Source organism: Sus scrofa, chromosome 8, assembly GCF_000003025.6.
Source record: "Sus scrofa isolate TJ Tabasco breed Duroc chromosome 8, Sscrofa11.1, whole genome shotgun sequence".
NCBI lineage: Eukaryota > Metazoa > Chordata > Mammalia > Artiodactyla > Suidae > Sus > Sus scrofa.
This window is the reverse complement of record NC_010450.4, coordinates 116,104,503-116,130,786: the sequence shown is the minus strand read 5'-3', so window position 1 is coordinate 116,130,786 and position 26,284 is coordinate 116,104,503. Positions and strand designations below refer to the sequence as shown.

The 26,284-nt window shown below is 38.4% G+C and overlaps 1 protein-coding gene across 3 annotated transcripts in view; it reads left to right on the top strand.

The window, feature by feature from the left end:
* ARHGEF38 (Rho guanine nucleotide exchange factor 38) overlaps positions 1-26,284 on the top strand; it is a 135,550-nt gene that overhangs the window by 68,488 nt on the left and 40,778 nt on the right. For all 3 annotated transcript variants that reach the window (XM_021101708.1, XM_003482463.4, XM_021101709.1), the window contains one exon: positions 20,216-20,363. In XM_021101708.1, coding sequence (XP_020957367.1) covers positions 20,216-20,363 — 148 coding nt within the window. The remainder of the gene's footprint in view (positions 1-20,215; positions 20,364-26,284) is intronic.

Here is a 26,284-nt window from a genome sequence, read left to right as displayed (position 1 = left end):
TCCTTTCCCTGGAGAAAGGCAACTATGGTAGTTATGAAGAGAATGGATAGAAGGAGAAAATGAGTCCTAGAGCAATAAATATGTCATAGATAATTTAGCCATATGGTAATAAGCATCTAGGCTAAGGTAGATACTGTGAGAATAGAAAATTGGGGTCAGATTCAAGAGAATTGGGGAAAAAAGCATAAGCAAAATACAGGCATTGTTTGCATTTTCTGGAGTCAAAACAATTCCAGGTCTAAAGAGTCCACACATCCTGGTTTGCCTAGAACATCCTAGTTTTACCTATTGTTCAAGCATTCAGTCCAGTTTAGCATTTGTCCTGGATTTTCTCCTTTTTAAAGGACAGTCATTATTAATAGTTGCATCACAAGAGATTTGGTAAGCCACCTATATCATACTTCAATTTCTGACATGGCCTCTCTTGGTAGAGCATAAGAGGCAGGTGCATTTGACAGAGTTCTCACATGGTAAACACTGAAAGAGAGCCCATCTCTTCTTTTCCAACCTTTTATAGTCTTTATACTTACATTTTCCTTTGAAGTACAGCATATGGGATATTGACTGATAAGATGATGATGTTTGGACATGAGCAGCTAGTAACAGCTAACTTCTTCCTGCTCTGAGGGTGGTAGGAGATGTATTTGATGACACAAATCCTGCTGTCAGTAGTGTAGCAGCTAGTTGTGTCATGACCCATGCTGGGTGGCTCATGCCGTGACTGGTGGTAGCAGGAAGACACCAGGATGACATTCAATGGGTTTAGTAGGAATTAAAGATTCATTGTAAGAGACCTATGTATGGGAAGCAGAGGATGAGCTGTCGTGATACCGAATATCTAGATACTATTGCTACAGTAGTTTGGTTATTTATTCTATGATATAAATCTATCACCTTTTTATTGCTTAGTTATGCTATTTTATTTTGAAATAAAGTCTCTCAAAAATAAGGTTTTAATTCATACATGTTTAATAAAAATTAAGTATTGGTTTTCTGTTTCTCAAAAAAGTTGATGGTTAACATATAACATATAAAATATCATTTACCATTGGGTCTTTAATCCTGTCGCTGCCCCATAAGACAATCAGAAGACAGAAATCTGCTGAAAAAGCAGCAACATCTACATCAAAAGCTAGTCATTATTTTGAAAATATCATGCCTATTATTTAAAAAATTGAGTTGCCCCTCAGTATCCAGAGGAAATGGTTCCAGGACCCTCTTGGCTATCAAAATCCTCAGATGCTCAAGTCCCTTATATAAATGGCACAGTATTTGCATCTAATCTTTGTACATCCTCCCATATACTTACACCATCTCTAAACTACTTAGAATACCTAATACAATTTAAGTACTATATAAATTGTTGCCTATGCTTGAAAGTTCAAGTTTTGCTTTTTGGAACTTTCTGGGTTTGGTTTTTTTTTTTTCCTGAATATTTTCAACTGGAGGTTGGTTGAATCTATGGATTTGGAATATATAGATATGGAGGGCCAACTGTGCTTAGTATGTGGGATTTGGCATTTGCTATCTATGCTTTTGTTCATGCTGCTACTTCCACTTGGAATCATCTTCCCAATCTAAACCCCACTTGTTGAAGTCTGACCTATACCTTTAAGCCTAAGTGCATGTGGCTTAACACATGCAGCTACAAAAGTGTTTCCATATCACTCCATGCAGCATGGTTTCACTGAGGTCAAATGAAAGTTAATTATCCTAAGTTAATTTCTCTCCTTTTTAATTCCTAGTTTCTTTGGGCTTGTGAGAAATGTGAAGCAATGACTATTAATGAATTGATACCATTAGCAAAAGAGTATTGCAAACAGTTAAGTTATGACAGTTTTATGACAGTGTGAACAGATGAATTAAAAAGAATATCAATTTATTCCAATAATGATTCAAAAATGTCTAATCCCATTCAGAGAATCCAAGAAACCTTTTGGAAGCTTATTGTTTGTCAAAGGTGAATTTTCTTACTGTACTCTAAATAATGCTACTGTAACTTTAAAAATCAAACCTGTGAATGTAAATTATAATATTAACACATTTTGGTGGAGCATCACAGTAAACTATGCTTTTACTAAAGTAAGAAATCTATGGAGCAGAAATGTGCTTGGGATTGACTGGGGTGCATATATAATAAAGCTGTGATAGTCTATTAACTGAAATAGTAACTGTGGTAAAATTCACATACAGTTTTACATATACAAAATTAGAATGAAATGCATGTGATATTTGGAGGGTAAAGTTGATGTTAATTTAAAAACAATCTTATGCATGACCGTGCACAATTTTTTGCTGCTGGTCACGAATCAGCTTTTAGAAATTGCATTTCATTCAAAATCAGTTAGAAGCCCTTAGTTAAGATATTCAATAAACAGAAGGAAAAAGTAACATCACCTTTTTAATCTTTACAATTGTAATTATTGAAAACAAAATTGCAAATGAGAAGATAACTGAAATTTATTCCTATGAAAACAAGGAGTTATCCAAAAAAAGTAAACACTGAGTGTTCATACTGTAGAAAAGATTTAATTCTGAAATTTTAAAATTGTGTTTTGGAAGACTTGACTTATGAAAAGAAGCTTTTGACAGAGCTCCTATTGAATAGGATAAAGTTATATCCTGTACCAGATTTTATAGTATCTATATTTTGAAAAATATTCAAAAATCCTAAATCAAAACAATTTATTTCATGAGCTTTATTTTATAAAAGGAGAGAAAAGAATCAAAATAGAGGCAAAAAATCAATAGTTTTGAAAATATTTCAGCTCAATAATTTGTACATTTTAATATAGAGAGTCAGATAATCAGAATTTTAATATCTTTCATGTAAGAGAATTTTCTTTGAGCTTATTAGATGCCTCTGTCCTAGGAAGAGAGTATTTTCACAATTAGAAACATTATCTTTACATATTTGAGCAGCAAAATAAATAATTCTACTATTGGATTTTAGTAGATAGAATAAAATAAATATCAGAGTCCATACTGATATAAATAAATGAAGAGAAAGGAAATCTCTTCCTTACAGTAAATTTTAAAAAATTTATTTTTTTTCTTTTTAATTTTTTTTTTATCTTTTTGCCTTTCTAGGGCTGCTCCCTTGGCACATGGCAGTTCCCAGGCTAGGGATCTAATCAGAGCTGTAGCTGCTTTCTACTTTTCTGTGGAAAGTTTCATTTGTGCCGTATATTAGATTCCAGATATAAGTGATATCATATGGTATTTGTCTTTCTCTTTCTTTCTGACTTCAGTCAGTATGAGAGTCTCTAGTTTCATCCATGTTGCTGCAAATGGCATTATTTCATTCTTTTTTATGGACGAGTAGTATTCCATTGTGTGTATATACCACATCTTCCAAATCCAATCATCTGTTGATGGACATTTGGGTTGATTCCATGTCTTGGCTATTGTGAATAGTGCTGCAGTGAACATGTGGGTGCATGTGTCTTTTTTAAGGAAAGTTTTAACCGAATATATGCCCAAGAGTGGGATTGCTGGGTCATATGGTAGTTCTATGTATAGTCTTCTAAGATAATTCCATACTGTTCTCCATAGTGGCTGTACCAGCTTACATTCCCATCAACAGTGTAGGAGAATTCCCTTTTCTCCACAGCCCCTCCAGCATTTGTTATTTGTAGACTTATTAATGATGGCCATTCTGGCTGGTGTGAGGTGGTATCTCGTGGTAGTTTTGATTTGCATTTCTCTAATAATCAGGGATGTTGAGCATTTTTTCATGTGCTTGTTGGCCATCTGTATATTTTCCTTGAAGAAATGTCTATTCAGGTCCTTTGCCCAACTTTCAATTGGGTAGTGGGCTTTTTTGTGGTTGAGTTTTATAAGTTGTTTGCATATTTTAGAGATAGGCCCTTGTCAGTTGCATTGTTTGAAACTATTTTCTCCCATTCTGTAAGTTGTCTTTTTGGTATTTTTAACGGTTTCCTTTTCTGTGCAAAAGCTTGTCAGTTTGATTAGGTCCCATTGGTTTATTTTTGCTTTTATTTCTGATGCTTTGGGAGACTGAGCTGAGAAAACATTTGTAGGGTTGATGTCAGAGAATGTTTTGCCTATGTTCTCTTCCAGGAGTTTGGTGGTGTCTTGTCTTATATTTAAGTCTTTCAGCCATTTTGAGTTTATTTTGGTGTGTTTCAGTTTCATTGATTAACATGCAGCTGTCCAGTTTTCCCAGAAATTCTTGCTGAAAAGTCTGTCTTTTTCCCATTTTAAGTTCTTGCTTCCTTTGTCAAAGATTAATTGACCATAGGTGTCTGGGTTTATTTCTGGGTTCTCTATTCTGTTCCATTGGTCTGTACGTCTGTTTTGGTACCAGTACCACACTGTCTTGATTACTCCTTACAGTAAATTTTAATGAATAAATATAAAAGGAAAGAGGGAAATTGAAAATCACCATTAGATAAACACTACAGTCTTAACTATTACAGAAAACATCCGCTGATCGATGCTGGATTTAGTGGGTAAAACTAAATTAACTGCCAAGTATTAACTGCAAAGGGAAAGACGGTAAGTTTTCAGTGAGAAACCAGGCAGAGAACACCTTAACCAAGTGAATGATCTAGGTCAACAGTACCAGGAAATAGCACATATTCACATCATGGACCTTGTAATACAGTCCAATGAGGGGGATATGACATCCCGTCAGTGGTACTTTTGTCCAAAATACGTGCAGTCATGTCTGATCATGAAGAAAACATTAGGCATCAGCAAACTCGAATGAGGGACATTCAACAAAATAACTGATCTTCACTGTTCTAAAATGTCAAGGTCTTTAAAGACAGGGTAAGACTGAGGAGTAGTCATCTTTAAAGATTGCAGAAGACTAAGGAGGAATAATGAATAAATGCACGTGAGAGCCTGGATAGACTCTAGAACAGCAACAAACTATTAGTTTCAAAATTGAAGTAAGGTGTTTAGTTAACAGAATTAAAGCAAATTTCATTTCCTTTTTCTAATTGTACTGCGGTTATGTAAGATGTTAACACTGGGGAAGACAAGTAAGGGATATTTGGAAACTCTCAGTACTTTCCTTTGTTTTTAATGGCTGCATCCGTGGCATATGGAAGTTCACAGGCCAGGGACTGAATCCAAGCCTCAGCTGCAACCTACATTGCAACTGCGGCAACACTGGATCTTTTAACCCACTGCACTAGGCCAGGGATCAAATCCACATCTCTGCAGAGACCTGAGCTACTGCAGTCAGATTCTTAACCCACTGTGCCACAGCAGGAACTCCCTATCAGTGTTATTTTTGCAACTTTCCTATAAGCATAAAATTAATTCAAAATAACAAGTTTAAGATATTACGGCTTGTATAGAAAACTCAATTGATAATGTTCACAATTTCAAGTTTACTAATTATAAACTGCAAAATTGAGGAAGATTATAGAAAATTTATGAAAAAAAATGAAACCAATACAGCCATATTTGAAATAGAAACCAGATTTAAAAATCTTGACTTAAGCAAGCTGTCTAGATAGGAAATAGGTTCTAAATCTTTAGAGATGAGAATAGGAAAAGAGGTTCTTATTTCCACTTAAATTGAAGATCATTTTGTAACGATGAAATAGTGAGCAAGGACAAAACAAGTAAGATAATAACATAGAGTTCAACACACAGGCTTAAATCTCAGGTTGATTTAGGTTTACATCCTGGCTCATCGGTTGCTAAATGCGCGATCTTAGGCAAGTTACAAAGGCTTTTTGAATTTCAGTTTCTCATCTGGAAACCTGAGGCAAAAATACGCACCCCATAGAACATTTGTGAAAATTAAATAAAATCATATATAAATAATGGTAGCCAGTGCCTAATATTAATAAATATCCAACACATGATATTACTAACTTGTTATTATCCTGAGAATATTAAAAGTGCCCATTAATTCACAAAGCCTGATTTCTTATATATATAACAATTGAATAAAATGTGAATTTCTAAAAAGAGGTCCTGACCCTGTTTTGTAAACAAATTGGGTTTGTGGACACATGTGGTTTCTAGGTGTTCCCAATCTGTGTGCCTCTTGCTGATTCATGCATCTAATATGGCAACATGTTTCCTCCTATCAAGGGTGATATGAGATATCAAGTGTCATTCACACTGGATAAAGTGAATGGCAATTGCAGCACATGGCTCTCAATGGACCATGCCTCCTGGTAGTCACACTGCTATGCGTCTAGTCCCATTATGACTGTGGGCTGGCCCTGAGACTCACCCAACGAATACAATGCAGTAGAAGCGATGCCGTGCCAGTGACTGAGCCTAAGAAACCTGGATGTTTCTACTTTCATTTGGGAACCTGCCCTTTAAGAAATCCAGCCACCATGCTGGAATATCACACAGAGAGAAATTAGACCTGACACTCTCTAGTGAGAAAGTGGCCCAGCTGTCCCAGCCTCCCAGCTGTCCCTGCCAAGGCACAAGACTTGCGAATGAGCCATCTTGGACCATCCAGTCACTTAAGCCCTCAAATGACTGCAGCCCCAAAACATCAGATAGAGCAAAAGAACCACAGTGTTGATATCGGCCAACCCAGACAATTGTGAGAGAAAATCAAAATGGTTGTTGTTTTTAAGGCACTAGGTTTTAAGGTAGTTTGTAACATGGTGATAGATAACCAGAGCAAGGCTTGTGTCTTCTTACATGCATTTGCAACAATGCAGTAATGTTTCAAAGTATTACAAAGACTGAGTTATGAATACCTTTACGTCTACCTGACCAGCTTACCCCACAAACACTGTGCTGAGAACCAGAGCTGAATAAAGCTTGCGGTTAAAGTATGGTTTCTCATATGCCTTTTCCTGAGGGTTGGTTTATCCTTGGAGACAAAGACAATTTCGAGCTTTCTGTTCTTTGAAGGTATAGTGGGTGATGCACTGTTGTTCTGCAGTGGTCCTTTGTTCTCCTAAAGCAGTGTCTCTTGTATGTCCCTGAAGCAGGAATCTGTGCCTTTAGCGATGATTTTGTGAAAAGAGATGAGTCGCTGACAATGATGCCATGTGGGAGATGCCACAAAGTTGCTCACCCTGAATAATTTTTCTATTATTGTTATTGTTATATTGTACATACAAGTGTGTGTAGGGGGGTGGATGAGGGAGTGTGTGTGTTTTGCTCAGGACACAGATAGGCTTGACCCAGTTCATCCTGGCCAGCAAGGACAGTTGGTGGAGCTTCACCCCCTGCTCCCTGGGATGTGAGAGGCCACAGGGAGGAGACCCAGATGCAGCAGTGAAAGGTCAGGGTGTTTTGTTCCAAATATTGGCAGTAACAGGAAAGCTGTTGGCTTTAGAAAACATGACAGAAAAAAAAAAATGCTGGGGAGTTCAAGGTGAAGTCTACACAGATCCGCACAGGAAAGGAAAATGCAGCAGAAGGAAGTAACCAGGATACAACGTGAAAGTTGGATCTCTAGTCTCCTGGGTGAAGTCAAGATGGATCCCAGGACTACTAGGACTTATTTCTTATAATAAAAATAAAACCAGAGTGGCTTAGTTACCAGTTCTATAGATTTGTCCTCTGCGGAGAAAGTTAGGTTCTAGGATGTGGACCTGTCTCCCAGAGGTCAGATTTGAAGGGAGCTGTGAAAAGTCAGATACTGCACAGAACACCCATAGTAATCAAGTCCTAAATCCTATGAGTGTAAGAGTCCTGTGAGTCCTGGAACACTTTTCCAATGGCTAGAAAGACAAAAGGAGAAGTGTGTCAGCAGGTATGCAGAACTTAACCCGGGAAGAGTGTGGCCTTTGGAGGGAAACAGATCTGTGTCCCAATACTGGCTCTGTCACTGCTAGTTCTGTGGCTGGGGCAAGTAGCTTGGGTCACCAAGGACTGCTCTTGCCTGCCTGGAACAGAAACTTCACCAAAAGGACTTAACCAAAAAAGGATTTTTTCTCTCACATAGCAAGAAATCCATAACTCAATAAGCGGTTTCTTGCTGGCTCCTTCCAGCTTTTTCCTTCCTAGAACTTAACTTACAGGGTTGGCCTCATGGCCTCAAGATGGTTACACCACTGCCAAGCTTGCTTCCTGTAGGCGAGGAGAGCAAAATCAAAACCACTTCTTCCTGTAGCTTGTTTCATTTGGGGGAACAGAAGCCTTTCCCCGTGACTTCTACCTATATCTCACGATTTCATTTCACACATACATTATTCCAGTTCTCTCTCTATATATTTCCCCCCACCCCCACACACAATACACACCAACTACCAAAGATTGGGGGAAAGGTATTTTTAACTGGGTGCATTTGCTGGTCCAAATTTCATTAGTTTGGAAGAAAGAAGAATGGATAGGCAACTGGCAACAGCCAGGTTCATTTAATTATTTTTCAAATGGGGATGGCCAGACCTCTGGACATGAGGGCAAGACATGGGCTGCACCCCTGTAGCACTCAAGCTTCATGGGTGGGGGAGATTCCTGTCTGTTCATTACTGTTGTATCACCAGCATCTAGAACATTCTCCATAGTATGTACCTCCCAAATAAAGAGATGAATGACAAATGATGACAAGTATCCAGGATGCTGGCTGGCACTCCGAGAGGACACAGTAACTGTTGTTGCTCTTGTTGTTACCAGGACTGCCTGTGGTTATCCCCTGTCATTTTCAGGGGCGCATAGGTAAAGTAGGGCAACTAGCAGAGGCACACCTTCTCAAGAGAGTGTTTACTAAGGTGACGTAAATGGAGAATCATAGGTTGATCATTGAACGGAGTCCTCAGTGTTATCGATCTTGAGGAGGGAAAAGTTATGGTACCTTTTCCTAACCTAGCCAGTGGAAACCTTTTAACTCTTGGGGAACCAATATTTTCTTTAGTAGACTAGTTATAAAAATCTCCACCTGGAGATAAGGTATCCAGGAAGTCAGAAAGGTTCAGGAAGAGATCATGAGTTACCATCAAAATAAGCAGCTTTATTATTTTTCTTTTTAAAGTAGTTTTTCATTTATCTTTGTTTTTTTTCATGTTTTAAAGTTTTATCGGAGTATATTTGATTTACAATGTTGGGATAATTTCTGCTGTACAACAAAGTGATTCAGTTATACAGGTACACACATCCATTCTCTTTCAGATCCTTTCCTCACATAGGTTATCTCGGCATAATGGGCAGAGTTCTCTGTGCCATACAGCAGGTCCCCATTGGCCAATCATTCCATATGCCTCAGGGAGTATATGCCAGTCTCAAACCCCCAGTTCATTCCTCCTTTCCCCCATTTGTCCACTTTGGTAACCGTAAGTTTTTCAAAGTCTGTGAGTCTGTTTCTGTTCTGCAAATAAATTCATTTGTATCCCTTTATAAGATTCCACATATAAGTGATAACATATGTTTGTCTTTCACTGCCTAACTTCACCTAGGATAGTAATCTCTAGGTCCACCTATGTTGCTATAAATGCCATTATTTCATTTTTTTAATGGCTGAGTAATATTCTACTGTGTGTAAGCACCATGTCTTCTTTATCCATTCCTCTGTCGATGGACGTTCAGGTTGCTTCCACATCTTGGCTATAGTAAATAATGCTGCAATCAACACTGAGGTGCTCATATCTTTTCAAATTATGATTTTCTCTGGATAGATGCTCAGGAGTAGGATTGCTAGATCATATAGTAGTTCTATTTTTAGTATTTTGAGGAATCTCCATACTAATTTCCTTAGTGGTTGCATGAATTTACATTCTCTCCAACAGCGTAAGAGGGTTCTCCTTTCTCTGCATCCTCCCCAGCACTTATTGTTTGTAGACTTTTTGATAATGGCCTTTCTGCTGATGTTAGGTGATACCTCATAGTAGTTGTGATTTATATTTCTCTAATGAGTGATATTGAACAACTTTTCATGTGTCTTTCAGCCATCTGTAGATCTTCTTTGCAGAAATGTTAATCTGCCTGTTTTTTGATTGGATTGTTTGTTTTGTTGATATTGAACTGCAGGAGGTTTTTGTATATTTTGGAGATGAACTCTTTGCCAGTCACTTCATTTGTAAATATTTTCTCAAATTATGTGGGTTGTCTTTCTTAACAGTGAAAAGCTGAAAGAATTTTCACTAAGATCAGGAACAAGACAAGGATGTCCACTCTCACCACTTTTATTCAACATGGTTTTGGAAGTCCTAGCCATGGCAATCAGAGAAGAAAAAGAAATAATAGGAATTCAAATTGGAAAGGAGAAAGTAAAACCATCACTGTTTGCAGATGACACGATACCATACATGGAAAATCCTAAAGATGCTACCAGAAAACCATTAGAGCTCATTGATGAATGTGATAAAGTTGCAGGATACAAAATTAATACACAGAAATATATTGAATTTCTATATGGTAACAATGAAAGATCAGAAAGAGAAATTAGGGAAACAACCCCATTTACCATTGCATCAAAAAGAATAAAATACCTAGTAATAAACCTACCTAAAGAAACAAAAGTTGTTCCCATCATGGTGCAGTGGAAACAAATCTGACTAGGAACCATGAGGTTGCAGGTTTGATTCCTGTAGGATTTGTTAACCACTGAGCCACGACGGGAACTCCAGATATTAGAACACTCTTTAACACTATACACAAAAATAAACTCAAATTGGATTAAAGACCTAAATATAAGACAGATATTATAAAACTCCTAAAGGGAAACATAGGCCTAATACTCTCTGACACAAACCACAGCAATATCTTCTCAGATCCACCTCCTAAAGTAATGACAATAAAAACAAAAATAGACAAATGGGGAGTTCCCTTCATGGCTCAGCAGTTAACAAACCCAACTAGGATCCATGAGGATGTGGGTTCAATCCCTGGCCTCGCTCAGTGGGTTAAGGATCTGGCGATGCTGTGAGTTGTGGTGTAGTTCCCAGACACAGCCCAGATCCTGCATTGCTGTGGCTGTGGCCCAGGCTGGCAGTTGTTGCTCTGATTTGACCCCTAGCCTGGGAACTTCCATATGTCTTGGGTGCAGCCCTAAAAAGAAAGAAAAAATAAATAAACAAATGGGTCGCAGTTAAGTTTAAAAGTTTTTTGCACAGCAAAGGAAAACATAAACAGCTTTATTCTTGAAATTAGTGCTAGACTAATACTTAAACATCATCCAATCCAACCACTTTATTGTTCAGAGCAAAAAATAGGAGGCTGATTTTCTCCAAATAGCATCACTAATCCAGGACACCATAAGGAGACACAATACAGGTCTTCTTGGCCTAGTACAGGTCTTATAATGTACTATAAACCATCCATCTCCACCCCTACTAACACTCCCCTGTTTGTACTGCCAGTTGCCTGGCCACCTCCCACTCCCATTGTGCTGGGTGGGTGCAGCATCAGCAATGGTATGGTTTCTCTTCTGAGAGACCACACCACAGTTGTGACATTGTCCTCAATGGCGCTGCACATGGCAGTGGTCTTGGGACAGACCCCACAGCCCATTCTGGCTCCTTTCCTTTCTCTTTTTTTCTCTTTATGGTCCAGCTACCCTCATTGGTCTAGTCCCATTCCTTCCTGAAACCAACTCTCTGAAATTGCTGTGACCATGTCACCAGAGACTCTAGAATTGTCAACTCCAATGGACATTTTTCTGAATTTATTTTACTGTAGTACTTCTGAAAAATTTTTGCTGAAAGATTCCTATGTCAGAAGAGAAGCAGCATGAGCCCAGGGAATGTGAAATTCTGACTCAAAGCCACAGCCACTGGCATGAACTTGTTTTATCTTACAAGTTCATGAACATTTTCCATTCTATTCTTTCATGTGAAAATAATGAGTTTTTTCCTTCAAATATCATTATGAAATTGATACTCAAGGGATATGCTTTAACCCCATGACTGCATGTTCCACCTGGCACCTGAACTTGGTTTGAATTTCTTTCCCCTCACCAGGGTCCCTTGATTATCTCTTCATAATCAGTGTTATCCCCAGGTGGGGCAGGAACTAAATGCGCCCAAAGGCAAAGGTGAGTGGCTTTTGTAAGCAGCACTTTTCCAACCTCTTCCTCCTCTCCTCCCTCATTTTACCCTCCCCTGGAGAACAGAAGGAGGCTAAGAATATAAGGAAGAAAACATATACATGATCTAGCATTTTGGCTGGCTGAGCTGCTCCTTCATTTAGTCCCAGTGGCTAGGCTCCCATCCAAGGAGGACAGGCAGAACCTGGGGAGCTCTCCTAAGCAGGTAGTCTGGGTGAAGGTTGCTGGGAAAGTGCTTTCATTTGGGGATGGAAGAGGACTCACTCAGGGAAGTGACGGACAGAGGTTGTATTATCTGACCCAGATCTCAGTCCTTCCTTCCTGAGAGTTGGTCATATCTATCCTCGTCCTTAGAATTATCCCACCTCCTTCTCTGTATTCTGAATACTCTGTCTTGACAATCAAGTTTTACTTAGAACTGCACAACTTTCTTTGGGGATGTAGATTAGACCATAATTTATGCTTAAGATTTTTTCCTTCTAGTTTTATTGAGATATAATTGACATACACTACTATATAAGTTTAAGGGTGTACAGCATCATAATTTGATTTACATACATCATAAAGCAATTATCACACTAAGTTTAGAGGACATCCATCATCTCATATAAATACTGGTCAGAATGGCCATCATTAACAGATCTACAAACAACAAATTCTGGAGAGGGTGTGGAGGAAAGAGAACCCTCCTTCCCTGTTGGTTCGAATGAAAATTGGTATAATCACTACAGAAAACCCTATGGAGGTTCCTCAGGAAACTAAATATAGAACTACATATTATCCAGCAATCCCACTCCTGGGCATATATCCAGATAAAACTTCCATTCAAAAAAAGACACGCACCCCTATGTTCAATGCAGCACTATTCACAATAGCCAAGACATGAATACAACCTAAATGTCCATCAACAAATGAGTGGATTAAGAAAATGTGGTATGTATATATACACAAAGGAATACTACTCAGCTGTAAAAAAGAAGCAAATAATGGCATTTGTAGCAACATGGTTGCAACTAGAGATTCTCACACTAAGTGAGGTAAGTCAGAAAAAAAAGACGGATACCATATGATATCACTTATATGTGATGACTAAAATATGGCATAAATGAATCTATTTACAAAAACAGAAGTGGACTCACATACATAGAGAACAGACTTGTGGTTGCCAAGGGAAAGGGGAGAGGAAGAGGGATGGATGGGGAGTTTGGAGATGGTATTTGCAAACTATTACATTTACAGTGGATAAGCAATGAGGTCCTACTGTATAGGACAGGGCACTATATCCATTCTCTTGGGATAGACCATGATGGAAGATAATATGAAAAAAATAAGGTAGCTATATGTACGACTGGATCACGATGCTGTACAGCAGAAATTGATGCAATACTATATCAACTATACTCTAATAAAAATTTTAAATATAAAATTAAAGAAATAGAAAAAAATTTTTCTGGTGATAAGAACTCAGGATTGGCTCCCTTAACAATTTTCATATGTAATGTAAAGCAATGTTAATTATATTTATCAGGTTGTACATTGCATCTCTAGTGGTTACTTGTCTTAAAACTGGACATTTGTACCTTTTCACCATTTTAAGATTTTAACTAAAATTCTCTTTTAACATCATTGTAGTTTTTGTTTGGGTTTTTTTGTTTTTTTTTTTTTTGTCTTTTTAGGGCCTCACCCATGCCATATGTAGGTTCTCAGGCTAGAGGTCAAACTGGAGCTGTAGCTGCTGGTACACACCATAGCCATAGCAATGCCAGATTGTTAACCCACTGAGAGAGGCCAGGATTCAAACATGAGACCTCATGGATACTAGTCAGATTTGTTTCCACTGAATCATGATGGGAACTTCTGTAGTTGGTTTTTACAGTTGAATTTATTACATATTTTTTCCCTTGCTAATACAAGTAATTTATTAATTTAAACCTTTTTGTCTTAGCTTGAGCTGTCATTAAAAAAATTACCATAGGCTGGGTATCTTATAAACAACAGATGTGTTTTTTGTATAGTTCTGGAGGCTGGGAAGTTCAAGATCAGCCCTCTGGCTGGTTTGCCTTCTCACTGTATCTTCATGTGGCAGATAGAAAAAGCTTCTTCTGATAAGGGCACTAATCCCATCACAGGACCCCACCCTATGACCTCATCTCAACCTAATTAACTCCTAAAGTCTCCACCTCCAAATGCCAAAACACACTTGAGCTTAGGGCTTCAACGTATCAATTTAATGGGGGAAACAAATATTCAGTCCATAACACTCATAACTAACATCTCATTTAATATTTTCATAGAATTTTTAGTACTATTTTTTTTTGCTAAAGAGGAGGGCCTTCAACTAGTCAGGGTGTCTCTTGAAATATTTTCCTACAGAAGAAGAAAAAAATTGTGTTGATTAAAATTAAGTTCAGCTGGGAGAAATAGGAAACAAAATCTTACCAGCTTAAATAAGATAGATGTTCATTTCTCTATTGTGTAAAAGTGTAAAGGAATACATTTTAGACTTAAATGACAGCTCTGCTCCACAAAGTCCTCTGGGATATACGCTTCTTCCAGCTCACAGCTCCGCTCACCATTGTCTTCATGGACAAGGTAGCATCCAAGTTCCAGGAAGCAGAACAAAGGAAAGTTTAGAGAAGTGGTAAAGGATGAACTAGCTACCACTTAAAGACAGTTCCTGGGTATTGTCACATGACACTTCTTATATGCTATTGGTAGATTTTAATCACATGGCCATACCTATTGCAAGAGAGGCTGGGAAATGTAGTTTTTATTTGGGGCAGCCAAAGACTCATTGCTGTAAAAAAGGGGACTACTGATATTGGGGGACAATGGCCGGTTCTGTCATTCACAAACTTATTTAATCTCTTTGCAGTATTTCTCACTATTTTACCCTGGGCTTTGCTGACACCTATTTTAGTTGTTCTCCTTTCTTTCTGGCTATAATTTCTCAAACTTTTCATCAGACTCTTTTTCTTGTAGGTTCCCCTCAGTGTTAGCATTCCCAGTTCTTGGTCCTCATGCCCTCTTTTCTTCTCACTCCATGGACTTTCTTGCATGACCATATCAAATGCATGGTTTATACTACTCAGATTTACATCTCTTTTCTACATCTTTTTTGCCTGAAACCCAATTCTGTAAAGGCTGGCCACTTGAATATACTATGGGTGACTCAAACCCAGTATGTCTAAAATTGAACTCCTTGTCTTCCATCCAAAACACTCTTTTTATCTTTTCATCATTGTCTATCCACATGTTTACTGAGACCAGATTCCTGATATGTCCCTAGAATTATCCCTTTCATCTCTCATATATGTTCAATGTCCATTTTCTTTCTTTTCCATCACCCCTTGCTTTTGCTTTAGTGGTTATAACTAACATCTAGTGAGAATTTGCACATGATACTGATATAAACGCAATACATCTTTTAACTCATCTAATGTTCAAACAACCCCTACCATCATTATTATTCCACATGCCAGATAAGGAAATTAAGGAACAGAGAAATCAGGTCATTTTCCCAAATGTCACATAAGTAAATGGTAAAAACCAGAATTCAAAATCAAGCAGTTGACTTTAAAGCACTCTCTTAACTGCTCTTTCTGTTTTAGCACTCATTTATTTCTTTATTATAGAAGCCTTTCAATTGGTTCCTCTTTTCTAGTCTCCCTAACTCCTCCCCCAAATTCACTCATTTATAGGTCTAACTCCCAGAGTAAACTTTCTAAAACACAGTCTGATCATGTTGGTCTGCTGCCTAATATCCATCAGTGCTTCTCCATCGTCTTCAGGCTAAAGGTCCAACTCCTTAATGATATACAAGGTCTTTCACGAGCTGGCCCCTGCCTGCCTATATAGTCTCTTCTGAAACCTCTCCCCAGGCTTGACACCATCCAGCCACACGAGACCACTCACAGCTTCTGAGCAGAACCTGCCCTATCAATGCATCTCGCTGCTTTTGCACTCACTCATACCTCTTATGCCAAGGGCAGGCTGTGATGGAAATAGCTCAAAGGGTCTCCAGAGCAGAACAGATTATCCTCTATGTTTTTAGCTCTTGTCTTACTTTTCACATAGTATGGCATATAGGAGTTTATCTTCTCTCTCCTTTACTGGCTTCATGAGTCCCTTGAGGGACGTGTTGGGGTTTTGTGTCTATAGCAACTACTGAAGTATTTAGTGCATAATAGTCACTCATTAAATTGTTACCAAATAAGGAGGAAATAAAAAAAGATAACTGCTTATTCCCTTTTATGCCATTTTTTCTAAACAAGGCCTAGGACAAGGAGATCTCTTGGACATCATGGGGTTCGCCCTGGCTTATTTACCTGTAGGGGAATTTCATCTTGCAACAGGGTCACAATAATACAGAGGTCATTTGCATTTGAGGTGATACATTTTGGGGATGGCCATGAGGGTCTGGAAGTGAAGAAGAAGTGGGCCAGGAAGAGGAATATGAATGTGTTCACATTAGTTAAAGGGAGCAATTACAACGCAGGAGTCCTGACACCATGACATAAAGTGTGTTCAATGTTCTTGGGCATTGAGATAACTAAGGGTATTAAAAAAAAGTGCATTTTTTCCCTCTTTTGCATGTCAATTATTTTGAGGGGAAGCCAATGCAGAGTCTTGGGTTGTAGAATTTTTAAAAAGAAGCATGCGATAGTTATACTTATTTCATAGGATTCTGGTGCTTTTGTGACAGGCAGCCAGAAGGGAAATTACCTTCACTGGTCTTGGCTTAGCCCTTCTTCACTCCTAATCATCCCTTCCAACCCACACACAGCAGACAGAGCAGTTGTCCTTCACCACTGAAGAAAGGCTGCTGAGAGTTATGTTACCGTGGAAACAGAATCCTTTTTTTTTTTTTTTTTTTTTTTGCTGCAAGACACATCGCTTCATCTGCAGTATTATGAAGCAGAATACATTGGTAGGGCTGGGAGGGGAATCAAATATTCTGCCCGCTAGTATTGTACTTGGCCTCTGGGTGAATATATGACTTTCAATTAGAGTGCTTAAATATCTTTTAACTTTAATCATTATTATTAGAGGCCCAACAGAATTTTACTTGGAAAAGAGTAAAAAATTCAACTCTGCTATTCAGGAGAGAGCTATAAATTCTTTCAAGCTAGACTACTTTTTTAAAGAAAATTCAAGGGAATTTACAATTAATGGTTTCATTGTGTGTAAAATAAATGCCTCTGTCCTCTGTGTTTTGACTTTCTGACTTCACCCTATTGTGGATTTATGAGGTTGTCCGTTCCTCTTTCTTTCTTTGTCTCTACCCTAAGCTGCTTTGGAGTGAACATACATATTTACAATTTCATCTCATGTTGGGCTGTGGGTATTCAGATCCTCTCTTCCTGACTTGCTGCTGAGCCCATCTGAACCTTAATTTCCTTGCTCCGCCAAAGCCCTTGCTTCCATGTGCTACCTGTCTCTGTGACCAGGAGGCTTGCCTCATTTTATGCCCAACCCTTAATTGAGCCACTGTCCTATTTTATTATCTCTTCTTATAACTACTCTTTTTCACTCTTTGTGTTGCTAACTGTTGCAAAGAGCGAATCTATAAGACCTCCACTGGCAGAAGAATCCATTTGGTAAAATCCCAGGAGCGTAACAAGAATCCCTCATCCCTTCAGTTCCAAAGATGCTCACAGTCAGTTTCCTTACAAGTCCCCAAATCACTAAAACAAACAACACACACACACAAAGTCTAGCTTTAATCACAGGGAAACCCCACAAATTAAAGGAAACAAATGTCTTTTATTGGCTGGATATAAATTAGAAAATAATGAACTACTTTAAAAGTACTAGCATTTTAATGCTAGACATGGTAAATCAACATTAACTAGTCAGTGACAGGAGATTTCATATCCATAACTATATAATTCTCAAATTCATCTCGAGCATAACTATTATTTGCATTTTACAAATGAGGGAAAGAAGTTCAAATAATTTTTTTAAAAAGTCATTTCCAGAGTTCCCTGGTGGTGTAGTAGCTTAAGGATCTGCCATTATCACTGCTGTGGTGTGGGTTTGAGCCCCAGCCCAGGAATTTCCACATGCCATGGGCATGGCCAGAAAAAAAAAGTCATTCCCAAAGTCACCACACTAAATCCTAAATGACAGTGATTTTTTTTCTTTCTTTTTGGTCTTTTTGCCTTTTCTAGGGCTGCACCCGTGGCATATGGAGGTTCCCAGGATAGGGGTCTAATCGGAGCCATAACTTCCGGCCTAGGCCAGAGCCACAGAAACACAGGATCCAAGCCACATCTGCAACCTACACCACAGCTCACGGCAACGCCGGATCCTTAACCCACTGAGCGAGGGCAGGGACCGAACCCGCAACCTCATGGTTCCCAGTCGGATTCGTTAACCACTGCGCCACAACGGGAACTCCAGACAGTGATTTCTGATTCTGCGTTCAATGTTCCTGCCAGCTGCACCACTGTGTCCAGCGTCCGGCAAAACTCTGATAGGTAAAGGGCCAAAATCTAAGGGGAAATGAGAATATGGCTCTAATCCTGGCTCTCCGTGTCCTGACAGGGCTTTGGAAAGGTCATTTATGTGTTTTGAAGTCAGATTTGTCCATCCTTATTTAACATGGATAAGTAACCTCTTATCTCCTCATACATATAAGGAGGTGAGCAGTTAATATATGTAAAACATGTTGAAAATATCAAGGGCACCTCTCTTTCTGTAGGAAGAATGACTTACTCTGGTTACTATAATAATAGATCCGGGTCAGTAGGTCTATATCACTCCCAATCATTTCAGTCCCAAATCATTATCGATCTCAAACTGGCAATGTTCTTGAGAGTGGATCTATCACATGTTTCTTCGTGTCTCCAAATCATCTTACCACAGTTCTGAGAGGGGTCGTAGACGCATTTTTAAGTGATAAAGTGGCGATTAAATCAAACAAACTATTGTCCAATATGTGCTTGAGCCATCAGTTATAGGCCTAATTTTATCATACATCAAAAAAGGTTCCTTAAATATCAGGACATAATTAGCTCATGTTGTCTGATGAACCATCATAACATTGGTTCATGGTATGATCCAATTGATTTTTAACAGGAATAATGGCCATTTATTTCAATTATCACATAAAAGGAAATATTTTATTTCCCTCAACTCCTTTCCTCACCTTTCCGATAAATTCAGGGAATGTTAGTAAAATAAACAGTGAAAGATAATTTATTAGAAGCTGAAATTTCACCCTCCATGACTCTAACAGGTTGACAATAACCACTCCATTTTGAGAATTTACTACATATGTACCGGTAATCTGAATTTTACACACACTATCTCTTTAATTTTATAGTGACCCTATGAAATTGGATCTATTATTGTCCTCATTTTATAGATGAGAAAACAGATGGAGAGAGTAAAAATAACTTGCTCAAGCCATAACTGTCCAAATCTGCAGCACAGCCTGGCCCTAACCCATACAGACCGATTCTAAAATGCAGCCTTTAACCAGTGTCAAAGAAAACCCCATAAGATATGAGTTGTGACTTTAGGTTTTATTCAGGGGCTTAATGAGAACTGTAGCCCAGGAGATGGCCTTTCCCTGGCTCTTAGGAAACTACTCTGATACTACTTCATATATAGAAGCCAGTCTATGTATGATTTCTGGGGCTGGGAAATATATAGAGTCAAACATATGTCTTCGTAAATGATTACTGCTAATCACAAAGAACAGACATCTTAAGTTAAGGATTTTAGTGCTCTTCTATGTACAGGAAGATGCAAGAATCTGGGGTCACTGAAATGCTTCCTGAGATAGACACACGATGATGCCTGTTTATCCAAAGCACCAAGAGCCTCATCCTGTTTTTCATCCTAAATTCCTCTGGCGGGGAGGGAGCAATTGCGGTGGGTGATGACTTAACCCTCCTAGAACTGGGTGGTGAGCAATGCCCTTTGGGTGTCTTTCTTTATAGCAGGACCCTCCACACCAGCCCAGTACGTAATCTGAGAAAAATAGCTTTCTTTTGCTGCCCATCTCCACTAAGCTCCTTATCCTTTGTTTTATGAAAGAAGAGAAGGAAGGGATGAATAAGGAGAGAAGGGAAGGAGGAGGAAGGAAGGAAAGAAAAAAAGAAAGAAAAATCATCTCCTCTGTGTCTTCCAATAACGAGGGCATAAAATGGGGCTCACCCAACTTTTTAACACTAGTCAATGTGTCAAAAAATGAACATGTGAAGTGACAGTTTGGTCTGACTTGATGTCATCTTGCCTTTGTTTTGCATTGATCAGGAGAAGTATTCTTACAGATTAAAGGGCCATTGGAAGATATTTATAAAATCTACTGCTATCAGCACGACGAAGCACACAGTGTACTGGAGTCCTATGAAAAGGAAGAGGAGCTCAAGCAACATTTGAGCCTCTGTATCCAGTCCTTAAAGTAAGGTCTTTTCAAATGCTGATTTCCATGCACTCTCAGTTGCCTAGCAGGGAACATTTTAACTGGATGTAGATGAAAGGTCTCACATAAATCCTATGTTTTATGAGGCTTGCTGGGAGCTCTACTTTGTGTTCTCTTCATGAAAAGCTGACATGCCAAAAACCCTGATTGACTTTTTTTTTTTCCCTGCGAGGATAACTAAAAATAACATGGGAGAAGATATGGGGCTCTGCAGAGACGGAAAAATGCAATATCAAAAAAATGAAACGTAGAAAAAAAGCCTCTCTTAAAGCTGTTGTTACTTGCCTGCTCCCACCTAGGTCAAGAATATGTGAGACAGCATGTGGTCATGGGAGCAGGTGAAATAATAAAGTTAGTGGGATGTCCCATGACCCTCCGAATGGCCCTTGCTGACCCCAAAGTCACTGTGGGGACCAAGGGAGATTGGCAAAGGCAAGTCAGCTCTGTTAGTCAGGAAAATTAGTCACGATGTCCTTCCTTATCCTTCATCATGGGTGAGAAGTATTACCTAATATACACTTTTTTATCTGGAAGAAACATCTATTCTCTATAAAAATGTGAAAGAAAATATGAGAAAGCATGAATAAGATAAAAAAAGAACTCTTGTTATTCCATGTATTAATTCCTTGCTAGCCATGGATTAAAAAAATACAATTTGCATTTAGTTTCTGACCTTATTTATAAGCATATATATAAATATGTGTTTGAGTTGATTCTTTTTTTCTTGGCTCCACCCTGAGGCATGTAGAAGTTCTTCAACCAAGGATCAAACCCCTGCCACAGCATCAACCCAAGCCTCTGCAATGGCAATGCTGGATCCTTAACCCATTGAGCCACAAGAGAACAACCTGAGTTGATTCTTTTAAACGGAATTGGTTTCTTACTGTGCATACATTTTCTACTGCATGAAGCCAAAATTATCTGCCTTACTCCACATCTTACGCAGTAGTTCTATTTTGGTTTTTCACTTCTAAGGATTATCCATTGTCAAATGGTCTTGATTAGGCTAAGAATGAACCAAACAGAGAAAGTGGTGTATAAATCCATGCACACCAACCAGTATGATCCTCCTTTTTTACATACTCTATTGTAGGGGGCAAAAACGAGGGTCCTAATGGGGTGCAACTGAATTAAAGGGAAATCAGGAGGTTAAGTGAGATCCTCTGGAGAAAGTCTTTCCTGGCTAGAACTGGGACAGAAAATGAGTTTAAACTGTTTGCGACAAATTTCTTAAAATTAACTTTATTGCCCCCTACTGGTCATTAAGTTATTGCAGTTCTTTAACCATTTTTTTCCTGCTGTGGGTAAATAACTATATTTTAAGTCACTAAATCACAGGCATTTATTCAATACTTGTGCTGTACCAAGCATAGTTCTGGTATAGACTTAGCCCCTGACCAAAAGGAGCTCAATGTGATCAGGTAATTCTTAAAGATAAGATGTGATGAGTAGTTAAGAGTTCACAATTTCTCCATTATTTGCTGTTTAGTTCAGTGTTAGCAAGTCAATAGACAAACCTTAAAGTTTGAAGTTGTATCCACCTTAATAAATTCATATGTTAGAAGCAACATCTATATTTACTTTTCTCCAGGGAGAAATAAGCTATTCTGGGTGTGAATGAACACATTTTCTACCTTAAACTAGTGGCAAGATCTAATCCAATAAATGTCTATCTGGAGCCATTTTCCTTTTTCAGTTTCTAGAAATAAAAGAGAGGAACTTTGGAGTTCCCACTGTGGCTCAGTGGTAATGAACCCGACTAGCATCCATGAGGATGCAGGTTCGATCCCTGGCCTTTCTCAGTTGGTTAAGGGTTCAGCATGGCCATAAACTGTGGTGTAGGTCGCAGGAATGGCTTGGATCTGGTGTGCATAGGCCAGCAGCTGCAACTCTGATTCTACCCCTAGCCTAGGAACTTCCACATGCTGCAGGTGTAGCCCTACGGAGAAAAAAGCAAGAGAGAGAGAGAAAACTTATGGCAAGTGAATAAGTAGCATCTTGAATCACTTCAACTCCAACTCTAGGACTGGAGGTGCACACAGGGATAGGTTGTAGTTCATTTATTCTGGCATGTGCTTCTGACCAGAAGTGGAGCTGTTGGTTCAGAGGAACATGAACAGTAGCTTATTATTCCTGCAGCTATTGATTCCTAAGAGAAAGAAATTAACCATCCCAGAATATGCCATTAGGCAGTATTTCTCAGTATCACACCCCCTAAAAAGCAGATTTTAAAGGCAAAGGTAATTTTGTAACTTCATGAAGTTCTAATTACTGAAAACTATTTTCAGATCCAATGGCTTATTTGATCTTTTTTCTGAAAGCCTCCAGTTATGGCCGTAGGGATGTCCCAAATCTTGTATATTCTGCACCATTCTGATGTGAGGGAATAATTTCAAGCATTGGAAGGTGCTAAGGTTTAGAAAGCACAATATTCAAAAGAAGTAATATTGGGGAGGACTGTTTCTTAAGGGAAAGAAAATCAAAATAAAGTAGCTTAAGTTAGAGCTGTTGTCCCAAAAGTTGCCTTTCCATGAAAATCAAGTTAATGATGAATTGTACTGATCAGCCTGAAAGCTGAGAGCAGTAGAATTATTGACATTACTTTAGTACTGACCTCAATTGTGCTAAGCTTTAAATTCTGAGAAACAGGTTTTCAAACAGGTTTATAGGCTGAAGAGAGTCTGGAACACCCTAAGGGCTTGGTTTCCCTTGCCAAGTAATCAGTCAAAGCTTTTACTGGGTCTCTGCCTTTTCCTTGTGGCTAAATAATGGAGCCCAAATGCACAGTTGCCAATTTCTAATGAATATTAGGTGTGGCCTCCATTTTCTACCATGCTGGGAGATATTGAAACAACTGGGTTTGAAGCAGTATCCACAAAAATAGTGGCTTCATGTCTCAGAAGGTAAAGCAGATTTTAAAGCAACAAAGGTTGCATTTTACCCAATATTAAAATGTTTATTGAGGGCCTTATAAATATTTATTAAAAGTGCTAGATAGTGTAAAAAATTATATATATATATATTTGTGTGTGTGTGTGTGTTTCTGCCTCCTGGTAACATACCTTCTAGTTGGTAGATCAACAAAACCATCTGGAAAGCTTAATAATAATACAAGAGTTAATTTAAATAACATACCAAAAGCTGTCACGGCGAGGTTCAAGACTAATTTCCAAAAGGAGAGTTGAGCAATTTTCTGGTCCTGTAACAGACTTGAGCTCATAACCTCTGGCTATTCTTTGAAGCCCATTATCTTTCAATAGAGAAAATAATATTTGTATTCAGAAAATAATTTTGAATCCCTTTGAAACGTGAGGGCTGTGTTTCTTGCTGTGTGAGTTCCCCTGCATGGACCTACCAAGGATGTATATTAAAAGTGCAAATGTCGGGAGTTCCCGTTGTGGCTCAGTGGTTAACGAATCCAACTAGGAACCAGGAGGTTGTAGGTTGGACGCCTGGCCTTCCTCAGTGGGTTAAGGATCCGGCGTTGCCGTGAGCTGTGGTGTAGGTCGCAGACACGGCTCAAATCTGGCATTGCTATAGCTGTGGTGTAGGCCAGCAGCTACAGCTCTGATCAGACCCCTAGCCTGAGAACCTCCATATGCCTCTTGGAGGCCCTTAAGAAAAAAAAAAAAAAAGAGAGAGAGAGAGAAATCATGCCCCTTCATTGGCTGCTTTTCCTGAATTTCACAGACTGTTTTTGTGACTGTAGATATAATCTAAGCAGTAATTTAAGCATTTGGAGACCTTAAGTCAGAAAAGACAATCCAGAAGCACAAAACCACATCTGCACTGATACACTATAAATTGGAAATCTGCAAGTTTTTAACTTATTAACTTATTCAGCAAAGGGTATTTACAGGGTCACATTAGTGACCTGTAAGATTACATGAAATAGTACAGTTTCTAAATTTAGCACAGTTTCTAAATTTAGGAAAGTTATTTGCTAAGGACCTGGTTACTTAGCCTCTTTGGGGTTATTTAAGGTTTGTGGTCTGTACAAGGAAACTGTAAAATAGAATAACTTTAAATGCAAGTGTAGCTACAATTAGAATAGACTTTCTGCAGCCTCCTTTTTGTCTGTTTTTCTAGTTATAAATACTAGCAAATCTCTGATGCCTTTCAGAGGCCCCACAGATTTGTTTATTTGTAATAGAAAAAGAATGAAGGGGCTTTTCCAAGTTTTTTTTGGTAGGTGGCTGGAAGATACATTTCCAGCTTCATGTCTAGTTGTTGCAAATTGATCTACTGTTTTCTTCTTCCCGAGGCCACCATCCTCAGGAGGAAAATGTGTCACTTCTAGTCATCTGGGTGCTTTGGCTGCCCATATTATTGCCAAAGCTTCTCCACTCAGGGAGGAAGCTAAAGGCTCATGCAACAGGGCATCAAAGGAATAGTTTGCAATTTGTTCACCACATCTTATATTTCTTCATATTATTCTAGTGAGGTGTTCCAAGTAAAAATTAAAATCGCTTTTGGAAATTCTTTCAGCTCCTTGTTATGTGGCAACATGTTTAAACAAAGAAGATATCCTTAGGGAATAGCCACTTAAAACTTTTGTTAATTCTGAGTCAAATTATAATGAGCCCATGAGGGTGGATGGTGTGGTGGTGGATATATTAAGTTACTTTATCCCACAACGGGGTAAATGGACACAGCTTAACTTCCTCCTCCCTGAAATGTCCTTGGCTAGGGTTAATTGTGGAAATGTTTTAGCCTAAAAGGGAAATTTTAAAAAGTGATGAGCAAACAAAAAGATGTTATAATGCAGGGCTGCTATTCCACTGCTCCAACTAGTTTTCCCTGGTGGAAAATCTCTTGGGCTTCTTCTCATAAGATGTTATATTTACATTAAACAGTGTTTAATATATGTTATAATATTTAGGTTTTACTTGGTTGAAATAAATGAAACAGAAAGAGGAAAAAAAATGCCATGTCGTCTCCAGGAGTTAAAAGAACAATCTTTTCTTTTACCTTCAAAGTATGTTTTGGTTCCAAAATGATCACATTTTTTTCACTTGTTTCTGCAGAAAATTGCATTGTTGTTTTTATTAAAATTCTGTCCCAAATTTTAGAACTATGGCTCACAGAGCAAAAGGAGAAAAGGAAATTCCTTATTAGAAGGGGATAGAAATGGGGAAAGAATGTGAACTTAATGGAAATGAATGGAAAGAAATATTGGGCAGGGGTAGTGATGGTACACTTACTTTCATGGAGGTAGAAGAGTTCTTCAAACAGCAGTTACTAATTGTCTAAAATTGTAGCACCTGCTGATTTTTAAAAATTTGTAATCCTCTGTTTGATTCCCAACTGGGAAGGTCTTGGATTCAGTAAAACCTCATTATTTCAAGATGTCTAGGAATCCATTCATACAATATGTCTGGAGAGTGAAGGGCTAATTGCTTTACATGTATGTATGCCACTGTTTTCCATAGGTATAAAGTGCTGGGATTAATTTTTTAAAAACTTATTAAGTCCATTAAAATTTATGAAATTCAGCACAGGTAGTTATTGATTTTTTTTCTCATTGACTATGAAAGGACTATCTACTGTTACGTGGGGGGGGGGTCACAAAATTTTTTTGGATTGAAAACATTCATTGCATTCCAAAAGATTAGAAACCAGAGGTCAAAGTGCTCAGTTTATTAATACAGGTTACTACTTCATTTCTGTATAGCTACATGAGGCTTTTAGAGAAAAGTTTCTATTGCCTTTGTTCTTGACATTTAACTTGAAAGATTCCCACTGTTTTGTTGCTAAAATGGGTTGGTTTGACAAATACATGTTGTGTTCCTACCATGTACCACTTTTTTAGGTACTGGGGGTACAAGGGAGAAGAAAGGAGGCATAAATCCCTGCCCTCATTGGGATGGGGAGGGGAGAGACAGAAAATAAACCAAACA